The 21494-nt window shown below is 36.5% G+C and overlaps 2 protein-coding genes across 4 annotated transcripts in view; one reads left to right on the forward strand and one right to left on the reverse strand.

Annotated features, from left to right (window-relative positions):
* The window catches only part of Tasor (transcription activation suppressor), a 56951-nt gene extending 36205 nt beyond the window's left edge, over positions 1-20746 (forward strand). The window contains exons 15-24 of one of the 3 annotated variants that reach the window (XM_032918795.1): positions 1263-1630; positions 2980-3124; positions 4136-4195; positions 8763-9691; positions 13099-13221; positions 13956-14115; positions 14536-14644; positions 16872-17050; positions 17163-17330; positions 18177-20746. In XM_032918795.1, coding sequence (XP_032774686.1) covers positions 1263-1630; positions 2980-3124; positions 4136-4195; positions 8763-9691; positions 13099-13221; positions 13956-14115; positions 14536-14644; positions 16872-17050; positions 17163-17330; positions 18177-18658 — 2723 coding nt within the window. In that variant the 3' untranslated portion in view covers positions 18659-20746. Of the gene's footprint in view, positions 1-1262; positions 1631-2979; positions 3125-4135; positions 4196-8762; positions 9692-13098; positions 13222-13955; positions 14116-14535; positions 14645-16871; positions 17051-17162; positions 17331-17901 lie in introns of all 3 variants that reach the window. The other 2 variants (XM_032918797.1, XM_032918796.1) reach the window with 2 other exon arrangements.
* The window catches only part of Ccdc66 (coiled-coil domain containing 66), a 33369-nt gene continuing 31562 nt past the window's right edge, over positions 19688-21494 (reverse strand). The window contains exons 17-19 of the mRNA XM_032918798.1: positions 21196-21449; positions 20983-21107; positions 19688-19879 (exon numbers count right to left, since the gene is read on the reverse strand). Coding sequence (XP_032774689.1) covers positions 19793-19879; positions 20983-21107; positions 21196-21449 — 466 coding nt within the window. The 3' untranslated portion in view covers positions 19688-19792. The remainder of the gene's footprint in view (positions 19880-20982; positions 21108-21195; positions 21450-21494) is intronic.

Genomic DNA, 21494 nt, shown 5'->3' on the forward strand with positions numbered 1-21494 from the left:
TTTGAATTGCTTAGATAAAGTGCGCTCATCACTTTTAATCAGAGCTTGAAGTTAGCTCCTGTACTTTAAATTTTGTTCATGCCGTGAGAGATATTTGTTTATTTTAGGCTACTGTTTAATGATTGGACCCTTCTGAATTTAAATTTCTTTAAATTCAGTTCCTGTTGCTGCTCTGTTGTGTTCTTTTCAGTTGATAGAAATGAGAAATTTTTGTCATAGTATATTTAAGTATTCCAAGTAAGTTAAATATTTATATAGTGTTTTAAGGTTTTTATACTGGCTAGTTCAGAAGCATGAAATGTGAGGTTTGCGATTTTGTTTTGTGCTCAGGAATCTTTGCTGTAGTAATTTACATTCTTCCATTCTTCCCTTGTTTATTGGACAATTTTACTTGTCTGCTTTTCAAATGCGTTTGTCTCTTACTAGGTTGGACAGATTAATGTTCTTTCTTTATCATTTACTTTTATGCTCTGATTGAACCAAAAGTCTTGCTTATGCTAGATAAGCGCTCTCTAAATCTCTTCTCTTTTTGAAGCAGTCTTTAAAAACTAGATTAACCAGATTGGCTTTTAACTCATTCCTTAGTCCAGCAATGAGGTAATCTTGCTTTCCTCTTGCCTTGGCTTCCCAAGTATGTGGGACAAGTGTATATCACCAGACCTGGAAACTTTATTTTTAATTCTTGACTCATCTATGTGATATCTTTTAACTTGTAAACTAAGGTGAAATAAAAATACACTTCACCAACTGTACAACAACAGTATTAGAACATACTGAAAAGAACGCTTAACCATCACAGAAAGTTCTATTTGACTGTGATGTTGTTTTATGTAACTTTTAAGGCTTTTTCTTTATTTGATTTAGGTTTTGGTTTGGTTTTGGTTTTGTTTTTTTTTTTTTTTTTTTTTTTTTTAGTCTATGTCTTTAGCTCTTTTGTGTCCTTCCTGGTTTTTAGATTTCCTTAATCATTTCAGAATTTTCTCTGTATTGTTTTGTTGGAATAAATTTCATTTTCAGTATTTAGCTTTTCAGGACTGTTTTAGACTAACAAGGGTCTGGTCATGTATGTTGTTCTTCCATGGGTTCTTCAGATTTTCAGAAACAGTTAAAGGACACAAATACAGTTAGTTCCTACCCATAAATGTCTAATAAGTGACTTTTAAGTTACATTGATTTTTATAATATATTATATTTTGTCATTCTGTCATATGAGTATACTGGCTTTTAAAATACAAGAGATGACTTTTCTTTCTTTTCCTCAGAACCTCCACAGTCTGTTGGCTTACTTGGACATGATCCTAACTTGAGACTACAGCAGGAAGATGCATGCAGTACTGGAGACATCCACAAGCTTTATAACTGGATATCGGAAGCACTAGCAAATGCACGACACTCGGATGCATTCCTGACGGAGACAGTCAACAAGGCCTTAGGGTTGAGTAGCAGTGGTACCTATGAAGAGCTAAAGCAAAAGTGTGATTATGAGCTGAACCCGACTTTAGATAAAAAAGAGTGTGAGCAGCCTGCTTGTACAAAAATTGAAAATGTGCACTTTAAGGATGCTCAGAGCCCAGTGCTAGAGGTTGATGCAGCATCCGGGAAGTATCCTCCTCTTCTATCTAGCAGTGAGGTAGGCATTAATCATAAGCTACATTTGAAAGAGTAAATGAATACTTTTAGTTATTGTGTGTGTCCTCAAGAGAGTATAGGCATACTTCAGGGAGTGGCTTTTCCTTTCCAGAAGAACAAAGACATACTCCTAAGTAAAAGTGTTTGTTTGGGTGGGTGATTCTAAGCTATTCTTGTTGAAGAAAGAGAAATATTGAAGTAATTGTTTCCCATATGCTTGTATGCTTTAAATAATGTAAAGTTTACCTGTTATGATGAAACTAGGATGAGATTGTCAGATTAGCCTAGCAGGAGTTAATTTCATACTGTTTTATAAAGAAACAAGTCCTAAAAACCCTGGCTGTTTTATGCTTTAACAGAATCAAGGTAATACAGATAAAGCAACTGAACCTAGTAACATAGTGTTAGAAGTTAGGTGTTCTGTATTGTGCAAATACAAATGAGTAGCCTTTGGGTTTATCTTTGAGGTTATTCTTAGCTTTGCTTACTAAGGAATCCGGTTCCTTTACATAAGTATTAGCTGTTGGTGTTTTTAAATTACTATAACAAATGTATTACATATAAAAGTTTACCAGTTACTGCTTTAAGTCAACACCAGTTTTACATGCATGGTGTGTGTATTAAAGACTTACTTATTTTATTCATATGAGGGTTTTGCTTGCATGTCTGTATATGTACTATATGCCCCCCTGTTGCCTTCTGAGAGCAGTAGAGTTGTCAGATATTTTGGAAGAACTAGAGTCAAGATGTTGTGAGTTGCCATGTGGGTGCTGGGAATTGAAACCATGTCTTCTGGCGATTACAGTTAGCAATAAGCTAAGCCATCTCCTCAGCTCCAAATATCTTTTTATAAAATTTTTTTTACTGTATTTTAGTTTTGTGTATATTTGTGAAGTTCAGAGGATAACTTTTGAAAGTTCATATTCTTTCCATTGTGTGGATCCTGAAGAAAACTACTTCAGGTCATCAGACTTGGTGGCAAGTGCCTTTATCCACTAAGCCATCTTGCCAATCTCTTAAGAATAATATATTTTGTTTAATTATTGGTGGAGGTGTGTGTTTGTTTATGACAGGGTTTTACTCTGATTTATAGGCCTGTGGCTGGCCTATAACTCGTTATATAAAACTAGTTGGCCTCATACTTTTGATTCTCCTGCTCTGCCTTTTGTTCCTGGCCTTGGCAAAATATATTTTAATTTGAAGCTAGAGTATTACAACAATGTTACCATGTTGCTTTTACTCATTTGTAATGTGTAGACTGAAGTTTGTGCATCTGCTGTGAGAAAATAGTATAGTCTTGACATTAAAATTAAAAGGGAAACTATTAAATGTGTGTACTTTTATTTCTAGGATCCAAATTTAATTAATGTCAATCATTTTGAAGAGTGCAGTCTCTGTCCCGCTGTTTCCATTGAGCATGGACTCCTTAGACAACATTCTAAGTCAAATGATGATGAAGAAACAGAAATACACTGGAAATTGATTCCAATTACAGGTAAGGAGTAGTAACTCATTCAGTAATAGGTTTGCTTCCTTTGACTTAAGGACCAGTTTCTTGAAGAGGTTCATCTTTTCTAGATTCCAGTTTTGGGTCACGAGGTACCCATCTTACTTGGCTCCGCCATGAGTCTTTATTTTGAGCAATATATTGCTTATCACTGTTCTTCATTGACATCAGCAAATACCTGCGAAAGGGCCTATTAATATAGGGATTTAGGGCATAGTTACTCTTGTGGAATTTAGCGTGCATGTTGAGGCTCATCTGTGTGAAGGAAATTTGATTTCCTAATGATTCATTCTGGAGCACAGCCTGAAAATACCAAATGCAAATACCTAATGAAATCTATTGAACCACTGGTGTTTGACAGTTGTGGGAAGGTTGTCATTTGTCATATTTTTACTTGTCCATGCACATACTACATACTTCTTATTCATGTTTGCTAGTTCAGTATGTTTGGAATTGTTTTCTGGGCACATCTTTTCTGTTCCTGTACCTTTATTTAGCCTTTGGAAAGAAACGGAAGGAAGAATGACTTGCTGAAAAGTAGTTGGCTTGTGACCTTCAACCTATGAGACCTGTAGGGAGTCTGAGAAGAATTCCTAAAACTCGAGTTTCCGTGAGCTTCAGCACTGTTCTCTATCTACTTCATACCTTACTGGAGAAGGCAAGAGACCCTAGACCTGCTGCTAGAGAGGGAATTGATACTCTTAGGATATTGGAGGCATAGTGATACTTGGAAATCAAGTAGAAAGTAGTTTGTAGGTGCTGGTTATCTTAAGCACCTTCATAACTGCTGTTGAGTTGTTTAAAGAAGTAATACAGGTGTTGAACTTCCACATCCCTGAGTGGAAAGGGAGACAACTTACCATTTCCAAATGACCTATCAGATATTGAGGCAAAAGAAGGAATATCCCTTTGTTAGCATTTGTGGTTGTCTGAAAGGTGCCTAATGGGCGTCACTGGTTTATGAAGAGAGTCTACAAATCTAATGGATGCTTTCCTCAGGAGGGAATGCAGGAAGCCCTGAAGACCAGCATGGGAAACATGGTGAGAAACAAACACCAGGTGAGAAGGCTCACTTTGCTTTTCTTCCCAATGTGCCCTTCTTCAGAATTGCTAGTTGCATTCTGGCTCTTAAAGTAGGGCATGGATTTACTTTGTGCTCCATACAGAGAAGTCTAGGCAAGGTCTCTTAACTATCATTTTTAAATTGTTAATTTAACTGTATCACATATTTTTGTTACACATATAATCTGTGTTGTCTATCTGATCAGGTGACTTAGGGAAATGAAAATGTTTTCCTTAATGCATTTCTTCAGATAGTCTATAAGAACCAATCTTTAAATAACAGAACGTAAAAACCATTTTTTTCTTTTCATACTCTGTTCATAATCTTGAAAATTTTTTGGCCTACTTTTTAAGTATAAAGCTAACTTCTGCAGATGGTTTAGAGATTGAAAACTATTTCCAGAAACAAAAATAATACTGATTAAACTAGTTGCAGTAGATAAATAGATGAGTAGTCTCCCTTGTTTGACTGGGTTTTGTCAGATTCTACTTCACGGGTGTGTTTGTGGCATTCACTTGCATGAGTTTGATAGATGTTTAGATGTTTCCATTTGCTTTAATGCCTCACTCTTTAAGAAATCATATGAGTCTTTTTGTTATTTTAATTTAGGAAGTTACATGACTTTTTTAGTATTCTTTGGAGAAGTCTGAAGGTTTTTATTTTATAAGTAAAGCTAAATGGCCTTCTTTATAAACTAACCCTTCTCATAATTTACTTCAAGAAGATCTTTATCTCTAGGGAAGATAACTTATTTTTGAAAATACATAATGTAATAAAGTATACAAATTTTTAGTGTTTAGCTCAATAATGTTCATATAGGTATAATCCGTGTGACCGCTACCCTAATCAAGATATACAACAGTTCCAGGACCCTTCTATAGTTTCTTCTATGTTTTCTTGGGTCATTGTATCTCCATTCACAATAGGTGGCCACTAATCTCATTTTCTTTACCATATTTTTAATTTTTGTCTTGATTAATTGAATCCACTCATGCCTGTTTGGCTCTTTCTTTCAACTTTATGTCAAGGTTTCATTTATGCTGTGTATTTTCAGTAATTCTTTGTAGGAGAAACAGTTACCTTGTTTGAACTTCATAATGTTCTATAGACATACAGTTTAACTTGAGATACTGTATTTATATTTTGTAATTGAAAGTAGATCTAAGTGATATTGCCGCATGAGAGGTAATGCATTCTCTTCATGACTTATGTTAAAAATCAAATGACTGGTACTTTGTCAACAATCAGTAAAATAACATGCATTATAGATATTAACATCTTTTAAATCATTTATTGATGATGTGCTTTTTATTGATAAAGATGAGCTTTTTAAAACATTTTGTTCTTAAAATCATTTGGAGTAATTTACACAAAGTAAAATTGAGTGGTGTTTATTCACAATTTAAAGAAATTTATTTTATTTATTTAATAAAGTGACTTGTGGGTGTATATTAGGTATGAGGAGTACATTTGACTATGCAGATGTGAATACATATATATGGAAGCCAGAGGAAAACTTTGGTTTCTTCCTTTATTGAAGAAAAGGAAGAACTGTTGTCCTTATTGCTGTTGTCCTTATTGCTTTGAGACAAAGTCTTCACTGAAGCAGACACTTGCCTTTTGAGTTAGACTGTTTGCCAGCAAATCCCTGAGGTTCACCTCCCAACCTTACCATGTAACAGGCATGTGCATCCATGCCTGGGTTTTGCATGTATCCTGGAGATTTGAACTGTGGTTCTAATGTTTGCATAGCAACTGCTTTTACCCATTGACTATCTCTCTAAAATTATTATGGCTGTTGTTATTGTTAGTATTATTATTAAAACCCTGTATTAGGCATGATTTCCCAGTGTATCCCTAGATGTCTTTGAACTAGGTGTGTAGATGAGGCTGGCCTTGATCTCAGAGATTTACCTACCTTTGCCTCCCAAGTGCTGGGATTATAGCTGTGAGTGCTCCATTCCTGGCTTGCCCTAGAACTTTTTTTTTTTTTTTTTTTTTTTTTATTAACTTGAGTATTTCTTATTTACATTTGAGTGTTATTCCTTTCCGGTTTCTGGGCAAACATCCCCTAATCCCTCCCCTCCCCTTCTTTATGGGTGTTCCCCCCCATCCTCCCCCATTGCCCCTCCCCCCCCAACAATCGCGTTCACTGGGGTTCAGTCTTAGCAGGACCAAGGGCTTCCCCTTCCACTGGTGCTCTTACTAGGATATTCATTGCTACCTATGAGGTCAGAGTCCAGGGTCAGTCCATGTATAGTCTTTAGGTAGTGGCTTAGTCCCTAGAAGCTCTGGTTGCTTGGCATTGTTGTTCATAAGGGGTCTCGAGCCCCTTCAAGCTCTTCCAGTTCTTTCTCTGATTCCTTCAATGGGGGTCCCATTCTCAGTTCAGTGGTTTGCTGCTGGCATTCGCCTCTGTATTTGCTGTATTCTGGCTGTGTCTCTCAGGAGAGATCTACGCCCCTAGAACTTTTTAATATGGAAAGCTACATAGGTATTTAAGTTACATTTAATTTTTTTAAGATGCTTACAATTTATGTCTTGATGGTTTTCCCCCTAGTGCTAGCTCTTATTTCAAACATATGTTAAAGACATACAACTAACTATATTGTCGTAAAATAAATTTATTGAAAACAACCTATATTTTAAAACTTTTATTATTTTAATCAAAATAGTTGCTTTCAATTTACCTAGTACTCAGGATGCCGTGGCAGGAAGATTTATGAGTTCAAAGCTACCCTGACCCCACCTCATAAAAACAAAAGGGAATGCGAGGGGTAGGGGGTTTAAAAAACAACAAAAAAGTATTAAGTATGTGTACTTTGCCCTCAATAGGTCAATCATTGGTTACCAACTTCTTATATACTTGTCATAAACCACATGTCTAATGTTGTGAATTTAAGTGTAGACCATTCAGTGCTACTCACTCTTAAAGAGCTGTAGCTTATATTTCAACAGTTAAAACTGTTGACAAATTGGATGCTTTGCTTTCTTTCTTGTTTTGACATTTGTGCCTGCTGTTCTTGCTCTGTGTTTTTGCGGTAACTGAATGCAGTGGTCATGGCACTGAGACAAATGCAAGTATGGGGATTATAAAAATGGAATTTTTTTGTAGAAAGGATACACAGCTACATGTGAACATAATCTTGGATTATAAATTCACTGTAGGTGCTGTAGGTTTGAAAATTTATAAATGTACTTTCTGATTTAGAGTCACCATCATTTTTTTTTTTAAAGATTTATTTATTATATATGAGTACACTGTAGCTGTTGTCTTCAGACACACCAGAAGAGGGCATCAGATCTCATTACAGAGGTTGTGAGCCACCATGTGGCTGGTATTTGAACTCAGGACCTCTGGAAGAGCAGTCAGTGCTCTAACTACTGAGCCATCTCTCTAGCCCTAGAATCACCATCTTCTATACTACAGTGGTGATATGTTAGGAAATCACGTTAGCTAAGACTTAAGGAAATTTTTTTATTTTTCCATCTTAAAATTGTATGATAAATTTTTAGGCAAAGATCTTGACTTATAATAACTATATTACTTACTGTAAATTAATGTTAAATGTTCCTCTTACATTTAAAAATAGACTTAGGGTACTTATTTTGAAAAGTAGTTTAAAAACTTACTCATATTTGAATTTAAGATTTATGGGGGAAACAACAGTATGATCTTAGACTGAGACACTTACCACAAGTCAGAAATTGTCTCATTACTTTTGGATTACACAAAGACTTTGTAATCTAAAATTCATAGTAGCTGACCTGTTTGTTATGGAATTATTTACAAAGTAAATGAAAATACTCGAGGACATTATCAAAGTTACTACTCAATGCAGCTATGAAATATGAATAGGAATATGTTCAATTCCTATTTTGTTAAGCCCTTCTTTCCTGACAGAATGAATCTGGTAGGCTGTAGGTGATCCATCAGCCAATCTACATGTGAGGGCCAGCCTAAAGATAGGAAGTTAATTTTCGTTTTTCTTTTATCTTTTTTCCATGTGAGAGAGGTTTATTGTGAGGGAAGGGGGCAAAAAGGCAACTGAGATGAAGGGGAAAGGAGAGAGAAGAAGCGCTAATTTTCTAAGATCTTAAATGCTGCCGTATCTCTTTTGTGCCTTCTTCCAGTTGCCTTAAACTCCATTCTTACACTAACACGGCACTGCCATTACTCAGCCGTGGAATACAGCAGTATAATAGTCTGCTAACGTAGATGGATAAAGTGGTAGGAAAGCAAGAGTAGAAGTGACTTAACATTTGTTTATGCCAGTTAGTTTTTGTTTTTATTTTTGTCGTTTTTAAACCTTTTTCTAAAAAGGCACTTTTGAACACTTAAGAAACGTTGTGTTGTTACTCTGTATACTGAAATCCAAAGCCTTTAAGTAGAATAGATAGGACATGGGGTTTACACAGTTTTTTGAGGTTTTTAAATTTACTTTGCAGTGGATATTTTTAAGTATATACCTGAGCTGATATGTTTTAACTAAGTTTTTGTTCATTTTTTTTCTTTAATGCTACCCATTTGGATCGCTCTTATAATAAACTCTTCTTGTATAGGAATGAAATCACCAGGAGAACAGCTGGTGTGTCCGCCACCAGCGGAAGCTTTTCCTAATGATCCCCGGGTCATCAATAGAGAAAGAAGCTGTGATTACCAGTTTCCATCCTCTCCGGCTACAGACACTGTAAAAGGCCCCACTGAGGAGGAGGACACTGTAGCAGGTCAGGCGATGACAGTGGAAGAGCAGTGTGTTCCAGCAGCAGAGCTTCCTACAGTGAGCGAGACTACAGAGAGTACAGTGTTAGGAGAGTTCCATCTCTTCTCTAGAAAGATAGAAGAGATTCTGAAGCAGAAGAATGTTTCATATGTTAGTTCAATTTCCACACCTCTCTTTTCAGCACAAGAGAAGATGAATCGCCTTTCTGAGTTCATATATTCTAAGACTTCTAAAGCTGGTGTACAGGAATTTGTAGATGGTTTGCATGAAAAACTAAATACTATTATTATTAAAGCATCAGCTAAGGGTGTGAATTTGCCACCAGTAGTAAGCCCTAATCACTCTCATACTACGACAACATTGAGTTCCCTGGGAAGGCATGTTGTATCAATTTCCTCAAGTGACTTCAACAGTAAAGACCTTTTTGAGCCACTGTGTTCTGAACATTTAAAAGATAACAGCTCTAATGAACAGTATTCCTCTTCAATGGAAGTAGAAATTAATCAGCCGCACCACTGCAAAGAGTTAATGTTGACTTCTGATCACACTGTACCTGGTGATACTGTCCTGGAACCCACAGAAAAAGAAATAACAAAATCACCCAGCGATATAACCATTTCTGCACAACCAGCACTTTCAAATTTTATAAGCCAGTTAGAACCTGAAGTATTTAATAGTTTAGTTAAAATCATGAAAGATGTCCAGAAAAATACTGTGAAATTTTACATTCATGAAGAAGAGGAGAGTGTGCTTTGCAAAGAAATAAAGGTAACTAATGAGACAGTAATCATAGTGCTGTGTATACTCAATGTTCGGAATTCTGCAAAATTGAATTTTAAAGGTGGCCATAATATATTTTCTGAATCTAGTAATTTATAATTGAACAATAGGAGTGCATTGAACTAAACATAGAACCTATGGCCTCAGTGTTGTGGGTGTCAGACTCTTTGTTGAATTATATATGCATATATATGTTTATGTTTGGCGATATAAGGGCTTCTTGGGGTTGTAGCTTAGTAAATTTGATCCCCACTATCGTGGGGATAAGGCAGAAACCTCTGATCATACTGCAGATTTACTTAAAACTTGATTATGAGAATAGATTTTTTTTTAAACTTTTTAAGTTATTATTATTGGAGAGTACTATATGGTACAGAAGTCCTAGGATAATTTGTGAGAGTCAATTCTCATCATTAAGTGGGCCCTGGGGATGATTAACTCATGTAGTTAGGCTTGATAGCAACAAGGGCATATTCTGCTACATATGCAGCTGGAGCCGTGGGTCAGTCCATGTATAGTCTTTGGGTAGTGGTTTAGTCCCTGGGAGGTCTGGCTGGTTGGCATTGTTGTTCTTATGGGGTTGCAAGCCCCTTCAGCTCTTTCAGTCCTTTCTCTAATTCCTCCAACGGGGGTCCCATTCTCAGTTCAATGGTTTGCTGTTAGCATTCACCTCTGTATTTGACATGTTCTGACTGGGTCTCAGAAGACATCTATATCTGGTTCCTGTCAGCATGCACTTCTTAGCTTCATCCATCTTATCTAGTTTTGGTGGCTTTATATATATGGGCCACATGTGGGGCAGGCTCTGAATGGCTGTTCCTTCAGTCTCTGCTCAAAAATTTTCCTCCATATCCCTCCTATGAATATTTTTGTTCCTCCTTTTAAGAAGGAGTGAAGCATCTGCACTTTGGTCGTCCTTCTTCTTGAGCTTCATGTGCTCTGTGGATTTTATCATGGGTACTTTGAGCTTTTGGGCTAATATCCACTTATCAGTGAGTGCATAACCATGTGTGTTTTTCTGTGATTGGGTTACCTCACTCAGGATGATATTTTCCAGTTCCATCCATTTGCCTAGGAATTTCATAAAGTCATTATTTTTGATAGCTGAGTAGTACTCCATTGTGTAAATGAACCACATTTTCTGTATCCATTCCTCTGTTGAAAGGCATCTGGGTTCTTTCCAGCTTCTGGGTATTATAAATGAGGTTGCTATGAACATAGTGGAACATGCGTCTTTGTTGTATGTTGGAGCATCTTTTGGGTATATGCCCAGGAGAGGTAGTAAGTTCTGGTGTTCATCTCATATGGGGTTTTATCAGTCCAGTGGAAACAACACCTGTCTAGAAATGGCATAATAAGACGTTTACTTGTCATTTCTTGATACCTTGACTGTGTCAGAGCTTTTAAAGATCAAAAAGTGAAATAGCCCCAAAAGATTCCCAGTACAATTTTTGGTAATTGATCTTTGGGTTTTGAAGTAACTACTTGTTCCTATTTATGGAATTTATTTTTAGTGACACGTTTCTGCCTGTTTTGTTAAAGGAAGCAGAGGGATCAAACATGACTTAAAACAGAAACTCAGTATTGATAACAAATGCTTAACCCTTTTCTCTTTTCTAAGGTGTCTTATGCTAGCTTGTTTGATGTGGTATGCCAGGTAATGCACAAAGAGCATTGAGATGAACTAGGATGCACAGCACTATTGTGCTTTTTTTTTTTTTTTTTTTTGTATTTTTTTAAGATTTATTTATTTATTATATTATAAGTACACTGTAGCTGTCTTCAGACACTCCAGAAGAGGCATCAGATCTCGTTACAGATGGTTGTGAGCCACCATGTGGCTGCTGGGAATTGAACTCAGGGCCTCTGGAAGAACAGTCAGTGCTCTCAACCACTGAGCCATCTCTCCAGCCCCACTATTGTGCTTTCCTTTGGTTTTGTTAGGAAGATGAAGAGAGACTTGTTTACATCATTGTCCTGTGTGATTGAATATAGAGCTTCTTCATTTTTCCCCACACTCTAGAAACATTTCTAACAGAAATCTGCACACAGACCAGAGCCATCTGTTGGTACAATGCCTGCAGGAGCTAAGCTGCACACCGTTCTAATGTGTTCGTTCAGTGTAATTCTTCCTTTACAAATGGATTGTTACACACCCATGTGACATCGGTATTGAAGAGAGGAAATACAATTCTCTATGGATGGTGTTTTGAATTATAGCATGTTGTCATTATTATGTAGAGTAGGATTATCTCATATAAATCTTGTAAAACATTAGATTGGAACACTATTTTACGTTCTTTTAAAGAGGGTTTCACCATGGCTGTCCTGGAACTCATATATAGACCAGGTTGGCCTCAAACTCAAGGGAGCCACCTGACCCTGCTTCAAGGGTGCTCCTGGCAGGGCACTTTAATTTTTTTAGTCAGTATCCACTAGAAATTTTCTTGAAAAACTATTAGGGTAGCAATTTAAACTTTTAAGTAGTTCTTAGACTGTTTTGTTACTGATTCAGTTAAACAGTAGTATCCAGAATAATTTAAATTTTGAAGTTTTTTTTTAATATAAAAAGCTCACAGTTGCCAGCAGTTCTGTCAAATAATTTACCTTTTCATTAATAAACTAAGGTAATCTGAGATCTTCCTAAACATTTCATAGTTGAAAGCAGAAATCGTTGTGGAAAATGGAGCTTCATATTAGGACTATGCAAAACTATTGTCTTGAGGAGTGGTAGACCACTTGTCCAGCAGCCCAGGTTTTGGTCCACTTGGGGGAATTTATCTCCTATGTCTGTGGAATGAAGAATGTCCCCTCGAGGATCATACAGTTTGCTTCAGGGCTCAGGGTTCCACTAGTACAAGGGAACTCAAGAGTTTACTATCCATGTCCTGTGAAAGGTATTGTATATTACCAACATTGAGAGACATGCTAGATGGTTGGGGCTGTAATACCATTGTTAATACCATTGCTCATCCTAAAAATGTCACACGAATTCCTTTTGATTAAACGATCTTCAGTGGTTATACACATGCTCTGAAAGGAAATATTTCTGGTAACAGTATCCCAAATACCTAAGCCAGTCTAAGGAAAGAAAACAGGAAACAAGGGAATAGCTAATATTAGGTCCTCGGTTTACTGTAATAGTGGAGGTAAGTGGGTCAAGAGTCTGGACTAACCCATTGTTCTAACCGCAGTTAGGCTTTATTAAATATGCTTTCTAACATTGTGAAAATGTCTGTTCAAACCTTAAGACAGAATGAGAGGTCTCTATAGTCTTTTCAGGTGATCAGAGTTCCCAGTGTCCTAGGTAAAGGTTCTCATGATGCCCTTTTCATGTTAATTTGATGTTTGCTAGGACCTTTGTTAGTGTTGACTTAGCTGTTTTTCTTTGACAGGAGTATCTTACCAAATTAGGCAATACAGAATGTCATCCGGATCAGTTTTTAGAGAGAAGATCAAACTTGGATAAACTATTGATTATTATTCAAAATGAAGACATTGCAGGTTTCATTCACAAGGTAGACAAAGTCCCAGTTCACTATTTTGTTTTTTAAAACTATCTCATTGTTAAGTCTTATTCTGAGAACAAAGATTTTGTTTTTAAGATAAATTCTTAAGTACCTGTCTAGAAGCCAGCTTGTGAGAATTGTGTATTTGAGTTGCTGTGTGTCAGGACTCTCTCCTGTCATTCACATTAGTTCAGATTTGCTGGGTTCCTAAATGTAGAGGTGAAGAATGTTCTGCTAACTTGTCATGCTGTTATTCTATACTTGAGTGTGCAAACAAACAGTTTGAATTTGGAGGTATGCTATCCTGATCTTTGGAGCTTGCCTCAAATCGGCCTCTCTCTACTGTTCTTGCACTCGAGGCTCTCTTCCCACCCATCGTTGAGCCTAGAAAGACTCCAACTATGTAGCCTAGGCTGACTCTAATCCTCCTTCCTCTGTATCTAAGTGGTATGATGACAGATAGGTGCCACCACACCTGGCTCCTAGGTTTGAATTCTGGCTGTTTACAGGTTAGTGATAGGTATATTAGCATTTTATCCATTTTGTGTTTTCAGCCTAATGTAAACTCCTTTCCCTTAGTATTTTATACTACTGTGAAGTAATACCTAAAATATTGTATGACTTTCCAATACTGAGCAATAGTTTTTTTTTTTCTTTTAAGACCATATCCTTAGATAAGTCTTTAAATGTATCTATTAGTTCATTTATCCAGCTTATTTCTGGTTTTGTTTGATATTTAACAGGTACCTGGCTTGGTGACTTTAAAGAAGCTCCCATGTGTTAGTTTTGCCGGTGTTGATAGCCTTGATGATGTTAAAAATCATACATACAACGAGTTATTTGTATCTGGTGGCTTTATTGTGTCTGATGAATCAGTTCTAAATCCAGAAGTTGTCACAATTGGTAAGAATGAGTGCATTATTTTTCAGTATGTGATTCCTGAGGTGTGGCTGCCCTAGGTTTTCATGGAAAATTAAAATTATGAGATTTAAAAAATGTGTTATTAATTGTGCCACTCATGGGGAACTGGCTTATTTCTGTATTTTCCTGAGCCTCTGCTACCTCATGATTCTTCCCTATTCCATCTTGTGTATAAATGCTTTCGTGTAAATCTGGTCTATACCACCTGCTGTCGCTCTTGGGAGTCCTCTGGGAGGAGTAATGTCACTGGGTTGTTTGTAGCTGTTATATTATAGTTGTAAGTTTCCCCTCAGAGCAAGATAAGTCTTTGATAAATAGGAAAATAGGTCTAAATAAATAAACAAGCACTTCCAAAAATATTTAATACTAAATTTAAAAACTGAATTTCATTGCCTCTAACAGAGAGCCTTAAAATTTTTTTGACATTCCTTGAAGAACTTAGTACTCCAGAGGGGAAATGGCAATGGAAAATCCACTGTAAATTCCAGAAGAAACTAAAGGAACTGGGCAGGTAAGAAAGTACTGGATAATTGGTGATTTTTAACATTGTGCTCATACAACTTTTTTTCCTTATCCTGAATTTGTGGATTATGAAGTTTTTGCATATGTCAGCAGATAATGGGTGTAGATACTGAATTATTCCATTCTTTTTAAGGAAGAAGTGGTATTCTTGTTGACAGACAATTTGGTGAAGTTCTCATATAGTTAGAATTGCTTGTGATCTGCATAATCACAAGGATTAGAAAATTTTCTACCTAATTCTTTTTATGGTGCTAGACTGGAAACATGCACCATGAACTACATTTCAAGCCTTTTAAAAATATATCAGTTGACTTTGATAATATATACATACACAAGGCATTTTAGTCATGTCCACTCCTCAAACAACTCTTCCCAAGGCCTTCTCCCCTTACCATATCCAAGTTCATGTCTTTTTTTTCTCCACTGGAACATGGGTGTCCTACCAGGGCTAACATTTAATTCTAGAAAGTTGATGTTTCCATACCAGACCCCTATCAGCTGCCAGTTGTTCCTTAAGTCTCAAACTATCTTTCCCACCTTTGCTGTAATTTTGACTGGCTTGTTTTTGTGCAAGTTTTGGGTAAGCAACTCTAGCTATTGTACATTCTTGAGTGCAGCAGACAAGTTCAAGTCTAAAATACAGTTTCCCCACAGCATTGCAAAACATCTGGCTCTTAGTATATTTCTGCTCCCTGTTTTACATAGTTGTCAAGAGTCTTGGGTGGGGAGAAGGGCTGTGATGTAGATGACATGTTTAAAGCCATTCCTTTAAAAACTAACATGTATCTGTCATCCAAATTAGACCCTATTCCAATTCAGGACTTTAAATAACATATAATCAAGGATTGATGTCAACCTGATGAGATTTAATTAGAACTGTGATTTATATGTGATATATATGTTTGGAAATTACTTCCTTGGAGTACTAGTTACAGAGTTCCACAAATTGTATGGGAAGTTCGGCATGCTTTATCTGGTTAGGGGTGTCTTTATAATGTAATTAACTATACTAGATTTTTATCAGCTAGAATTTCCTTAAGTCATAGAATTTTCTTTTTGTGTGTGGACCATGTATATGTGGAATACACTCAACCTGTGCATACAGAGGCCAGAGCAGGGCGCCATTCTCTTTCCACTGTAACTGACTATATCTAGAGCAAAAGCTACACTGGCAAGCTGGTCGGGGAATTCTCATGAGCCACCCACCCATTGCCCCCTTGCTGGGATTGTAGACGTGTTTAGCAGTGAGGGTGCCGGGGATGTGAATCAGGTCCTCATATTTGAAGAGCAAGTGCTTTTACTCACCGAGCCATTTTTTTAGTGCCCAATTTCTTTTATAAGTTAATTTTTTCCCTATGAGATAGACCTCTTGCTGTATAATTCTAGCTAGCTGCTATCCACTTTGTAGACCAAGCTACCCTCAAAGTCATGACAATCCTCCTGCTTCTGCTTCCAAAGTGCTGTATAGGCATATACCACCAAAATTGGTTCCAGGTCACTGGTTTTTCATTGCTGAGGAAATTCAGAGTTAAATAATCCCAGTGTTGAGTTATGTACAGTACTTATATTGTCATCTTTTCCAGAAAGACTTACTAAAAAGTCTTCTCAGCCTTTTGAACACTGGAATTAAGTACACCATAGCTACCTTATACTATACTTTTAAAACAAGGAACGGGCAAATCTCGACTTCATATAACCCAAAGGTTTATATTTTCTGCAGGCTTAGTGATGCGACCCCCATTTTCCTGTATGTACAATTAATAGCCTCTACCAGATTTTACCTTTAACAAATAGCTTAAAAGCCATGTGTTGTGTTAGGAAGAGTTGTATTATACTCTGTACTTGAGACAGTGTGGCCTAGGCTGTCCACCTCCTGAAGTCTTAGAATTATAGACCTATGCCAGTGCTCAACCTTTTTGTTGTTCTTTTATGTCCTTAAAGTTTAAAATTAATAAAGCTAAAAGTAATTTTTATTTAGTAAATAAAATGACTGGTTCAGGTTTTAGTCTGAATTGCAAGACCCTCCTCAAAACACATGCTTGTCAGATGCACGATTCCCCTTTTCCTTCTTTCCTAACATTCAGCAGTAAGCTAAACAGCTTTTCGTGGTTGTTAAGGGCGGCGGGGCGGGGCGGGGTGTGTGTGTGTGTGTGTGTGTGTGTGTGTGTGTGTTTACCAGTCAGTGTTCGGGTTCTGACCTCTGCTTACCCTCACAGAATGAACACAAAAGCCCTGAGTCTGCTGACCCTTCTGAACGTGTATCAGAAGAGACATCTGGTTGAGATACTGTCTTATCACAGTTGTGATTCACAAACTCGAAATGCTCCAGAGATGGACTGCCTTATTAGGCTTCAGGCTCAGAACATACAGCAGCGACACATCGTCTTTCTAACAGGTAGGAAGGAGGGGCTGGAGTGGGTATTAAGTCACAACATTGAACACATGGTGGAAAGATTTGTTAGAGTCGGTATCAGTACATTTATGTACATTTTCTTTTGTTAATTCAGAGAAGAATATCAAGATGGTTTCCAATTATACAGATAATGGAATTGTAGTTGCAACTGCTGAAGACTTCATGCAAAACTTTACAAGTCTTGTGGGCTATCACAACTCGGTCACAGAAGAAAATCTTCCGTCGATGCTTGGTGCTAATGAGAATCTTGAGTCACAGTCAGGTAACTTTTCAGTAGTTTTCATTTTCTTTAGGTGAGGCAGAATGAGGAATGGTTTTGTTTATCCAATAATGAAGTGTTTATTTGAAACCATTTACCTCAGTGTCTACAATAGACATCACTGTAGAACTTAGGGTGTACAAGATCTGCTCATTTATTATACCATAGTACAAGTCATTTGTTACTGTATAGGCTATATATTCATCAGTCTACACTGTGGACAGCATATACCTAGAGGAGTATTTCTCCCTCTGAGGTATATTATGCTTTATTGACTGCTGCTTGCCGTCAATTTTTCTTAAGCCAGATAGAGGGATTGTTGGGCTACAAAGGTCTTTAGATGTATGTGCTAGTTTAATATCTTAAGTAGTGAGAGAGTATCTTCAGTCTTCTGTGAGATGGCCTCTGCTTGGTTCCAGACTTTAAAATAAAAGCTGTTCTTAAATTATTTTTCATGAAAAGCAGAGATTACTAAGCATTCAGTAGAGCTAACCAGTTTAGTAATTCAGTGAACATGTCAGAAGTTTTATTTTATATTTGTCTTACGAAATACTGAATTACCGTATAACTTTAGATGCTGTTTTGACATTAACCCCTTTGGAGCTGGGAGTTGGGATTTCCCAACATTAAACGTGAACACATTTCGCAGAAGCTTTTAGCATCGGATTATCTGGACACTCACACCTAGTGTGAGTGTTGTGACTAAGTGACCTTGTGGCAGAAGACCAAGCTTTAAGGGATTGTGGACTTTGCAGATCCTGACGCACTATATTGTGTGAGTAGTGTATAATTCAAACTAAACAAATTGTGTATTACAATAGAGAAGGGCTTTTTGTTTTTTAAATGTAGCTCTTTTAGAAAACGATGAAAAGGATGAAGAGGATATGTCTCTGGATTCAGGGGATGAAATCTCACATATAGAAGTATTCAGCAATGTTCATTCAGAAATATTGGCGAGAGAGACCAAAGGATCAAGTGGAACAGATCAAAAAAAGAATATTCAAATTGAATTGCAGTCATCTCTTGATGTGCAAACCAGTTTATTAGAAGATCAGACTTATTTAATTGATTGTGACGAAAGAGCTCCTATTGATAGAGTATGCTCTGAAGGAGAGAACAGCAATTCAGCAGAGCAAGATTCGTATAGCGACTTTCAGGCTTACCAAAATCAATTAAAAATGTCCCATCAGTTTAGTCATTTTAATGTTCTCACGCATCAGACGTTTCTGGGGACACCATATGCCCTTTCATCAACTCAGTCTCAAGAAAATGAAAATTACTTTTTATCTGCTTATAAAAACTTGGATACAGAGAAATCTCCACTAAGTTAAGGATGTGTTCAAAGAGAAATTACAGCAATTAAAAAAAAAAAAAAAAATAGGCTGTTGTGGACTTTTTTCAATTTCTTAAAAGTGAATTGATGATTTATAAACAAGTTTCTTGGCCTTTCTGAAATTTTTTTTCTTTCCTGTTTATTTAAATCATGGTGACCTATAACAAACAAGCATCTGAAAATTGAAATATATATTTTTGACATATTGTAATCAGATTATCCCATGTTAGCACCTTTGAGTTTTATGTATGTTACCTGTGCTTGGGCTTCAAATTGAAGTCTGTTTTATATGTAAAATTTGATGTTTATAAAAGAATGGTAAATAGTAATGACTTTCTTTAATGTCAGATGATAACTAATTTTGCTGAAATGTCAACTATTTATTTTGATTAAAGCTTTTGTATAGTGTTTTTACACAGGTATAAGCCAGCAGTGTAAATATTTATAGGCTCAGTACCTCAAGCTATACCTAACAGTACAATTGCATTTTGGGTACATAATACCAAGTAACATTTTCTCAATCTTTAGGTTTAGCTATGAAAAAAAATTGCTTCACTTAAATTTTGGTCAACTTTTTGAGATCTTCGATAAATACTATTTTGTGTGATCCTTTAGTTAAATGAACTTTTAAAAATAGGGCTTATGGTTTTAATTAGAACTAGGTGGTACTTTAGTGCTATACTAAATAAATGTATACAAAAAGTATATGGTGGAGATAATTACATCTCTTGTCTACTGTTACTAATGCTAACTTCAGAATTGTGAGAACTAGAATCTCCACTTCAATACGATGAAAACCAAATTCACAGAAGAGAAAAACCAGAGTGAAATGAATTTGTATAATTTTGGCAGTCTATCTTTGTGTTAATAGTACTTTTCATGCCCTAAGAGAACTTCTAACAGAACAAACAAGCAACCTAGTTAGGTCTAAAGGAATGCTGTGAAACAGGTCAGGAATCTCCAGATTCTACTGTGGTAAGTAGAAAGAAAATGCTTTTACACCCTAATACGACAAAGATTTTTTTTTTAAACTATAAACTTTTTTATTGTATTTAGAAAATACATCATTTCACTACATAATGTGAAGTTTTTCATTGGGTGCTTGAGAAATGCAGTTGCATGGTGAGCATATTTAAAACGAAGAACTAAAATTATCTTCTTGGTTTGCAGTTAAGGGTATGAGATTCGTTTCCAACTCCTTTTGTTTCTGGAGAAGACCCTGCAATCACATTGATATTTTAGTGAAGGTATATAACTAACTTAAATATTTTTCTCTTTCATATTCATCTTAATCCATGATATAAAATATTACTGAACTCAGGATAGAACTGTTATTAGACATAGCTTGGTTTTTTGTTTTTTTTTGTTTTTTTTTCCTTTTTTCAGTAATTCTTGCAATGGACCTTCTTTCTCATTTGGGTGTTGTCTAGCTTGAGTATTTTCTACTATGAAACAACAGGGATAATTTTTTTGTTGTTGTTTACCACAACTGAATTTTAAAATGAAATCTACTCTCAAGTGCTCTTAAGATCATGAGAAGACACAGTAAAAGTCTTAACATTCCCAGTGTCTGTCTTGGCTCTGCTGAACAGCATAAGGGTTGCGGGAAAGTGAAGCGTTAACACCACATTCCTTCCTTTTGCTCCTGTGTATGAGTTTACCCAGGCTGAGTCTTGAGCTCAAGTAAGCAGGGATAGCTCTTAAGGACACCAGTGGATGGTGTCTGAGCAGGGTTGGCTTTCTAGCTTAGGAAGGCAATAAAGGGTAAGCAACACACAGCCACATGTCCCCAAGTACAGTGTAATAGCCCCAGGACAGGTTTAGCACATCACTAAGTTTTATTTTTGCCTGTGTAAAAAAGTAGTGAAAGCTTATGCAAAAATCAGAGGAATGAGTCTAGGAGGAAAGTGGTGTATAATTTCATTCTTTGAACAGATCTCTTCTGTTCTTAACTTTAAAAAATGGACCATATTGGTTAAAATTCATTAAAGCATAATTGTATATTTGTTTCTTGGTTTTAGCACTTTATTGTGTTTTGATGTTTAAATGTACATATTTTTAAATAAAAGTTGTCTTAATATGCAAACTGTCTCGGGACTTTGATTGTCAGGACTACTGTATGTAGCTTAGACTAGGATTGCTTCCCAAATGTTGATTGTACAGGTGAGAAATGGTGATTTGAGAGCAAATTCAAGAGAAAAGGTTCTTTTGATTTTTCTTCAATATAGCAAATGAGAACATAACTGCTAGAAACTGGGATACAAACACTGCCACCATAAAGAGAACAAACAGTAAAACAGCACCTTGGTGAAGAGTGCATACCTGTCTTAGCTCCGAAAGCCCTCTAAGGATGGCCTGCTGGCGGTCCCTGCTTTTCACCAGTTTAGGATTAAGGAGTGGATCCCTGATATGGTCAGAGTCAAATAGCTCTTGTCCTCGACCACAATCTGAAGGACAGACAGTCAGTTAAGGAATACATGAATACTGAAGCAAATTAAGGGTTGGGAGGTCACGCAGCTTTGCTTGTTTGCTTACCATGAGATTTTTGGTATTGGTTGTCCTGAGTTGAAGGCCTAGACAAGGGTGCGTCTGGATCAAGGTAATAGATCTCATTTGTTCGAACATAGGGAATAAAATGGGATGGCTCAGACCCCTCATCTGACAATTTAGTATGACCATCTCCTAAGGTCAGAGTCTCTTTTTCATAGTCACTGTTTTTTGGTGGTAAGTGTAATATATTACTCTGAGTTTGTTGAGTTCTGCTTTTTACTGCTGGCGATGTCTGAAACCTATTAAAAAAAAAAAACAAACTTTAATAAAAAATTGCATGTTTA

Source organism: Rattus rattus, chromosome 13 (genome assembly GCF_011064425.1).
Source record: "Rattus rattus isolate New Zealand chromosome 13, Rrattus_CSIRO_v1, whole genome shotgun sequence".
Classification (NCBI taxonomy): Eukaryota; Metazoa; Chordata; class Mammalia; order Rodentia; family Muridae; genus Rattus; species Rattus rattus.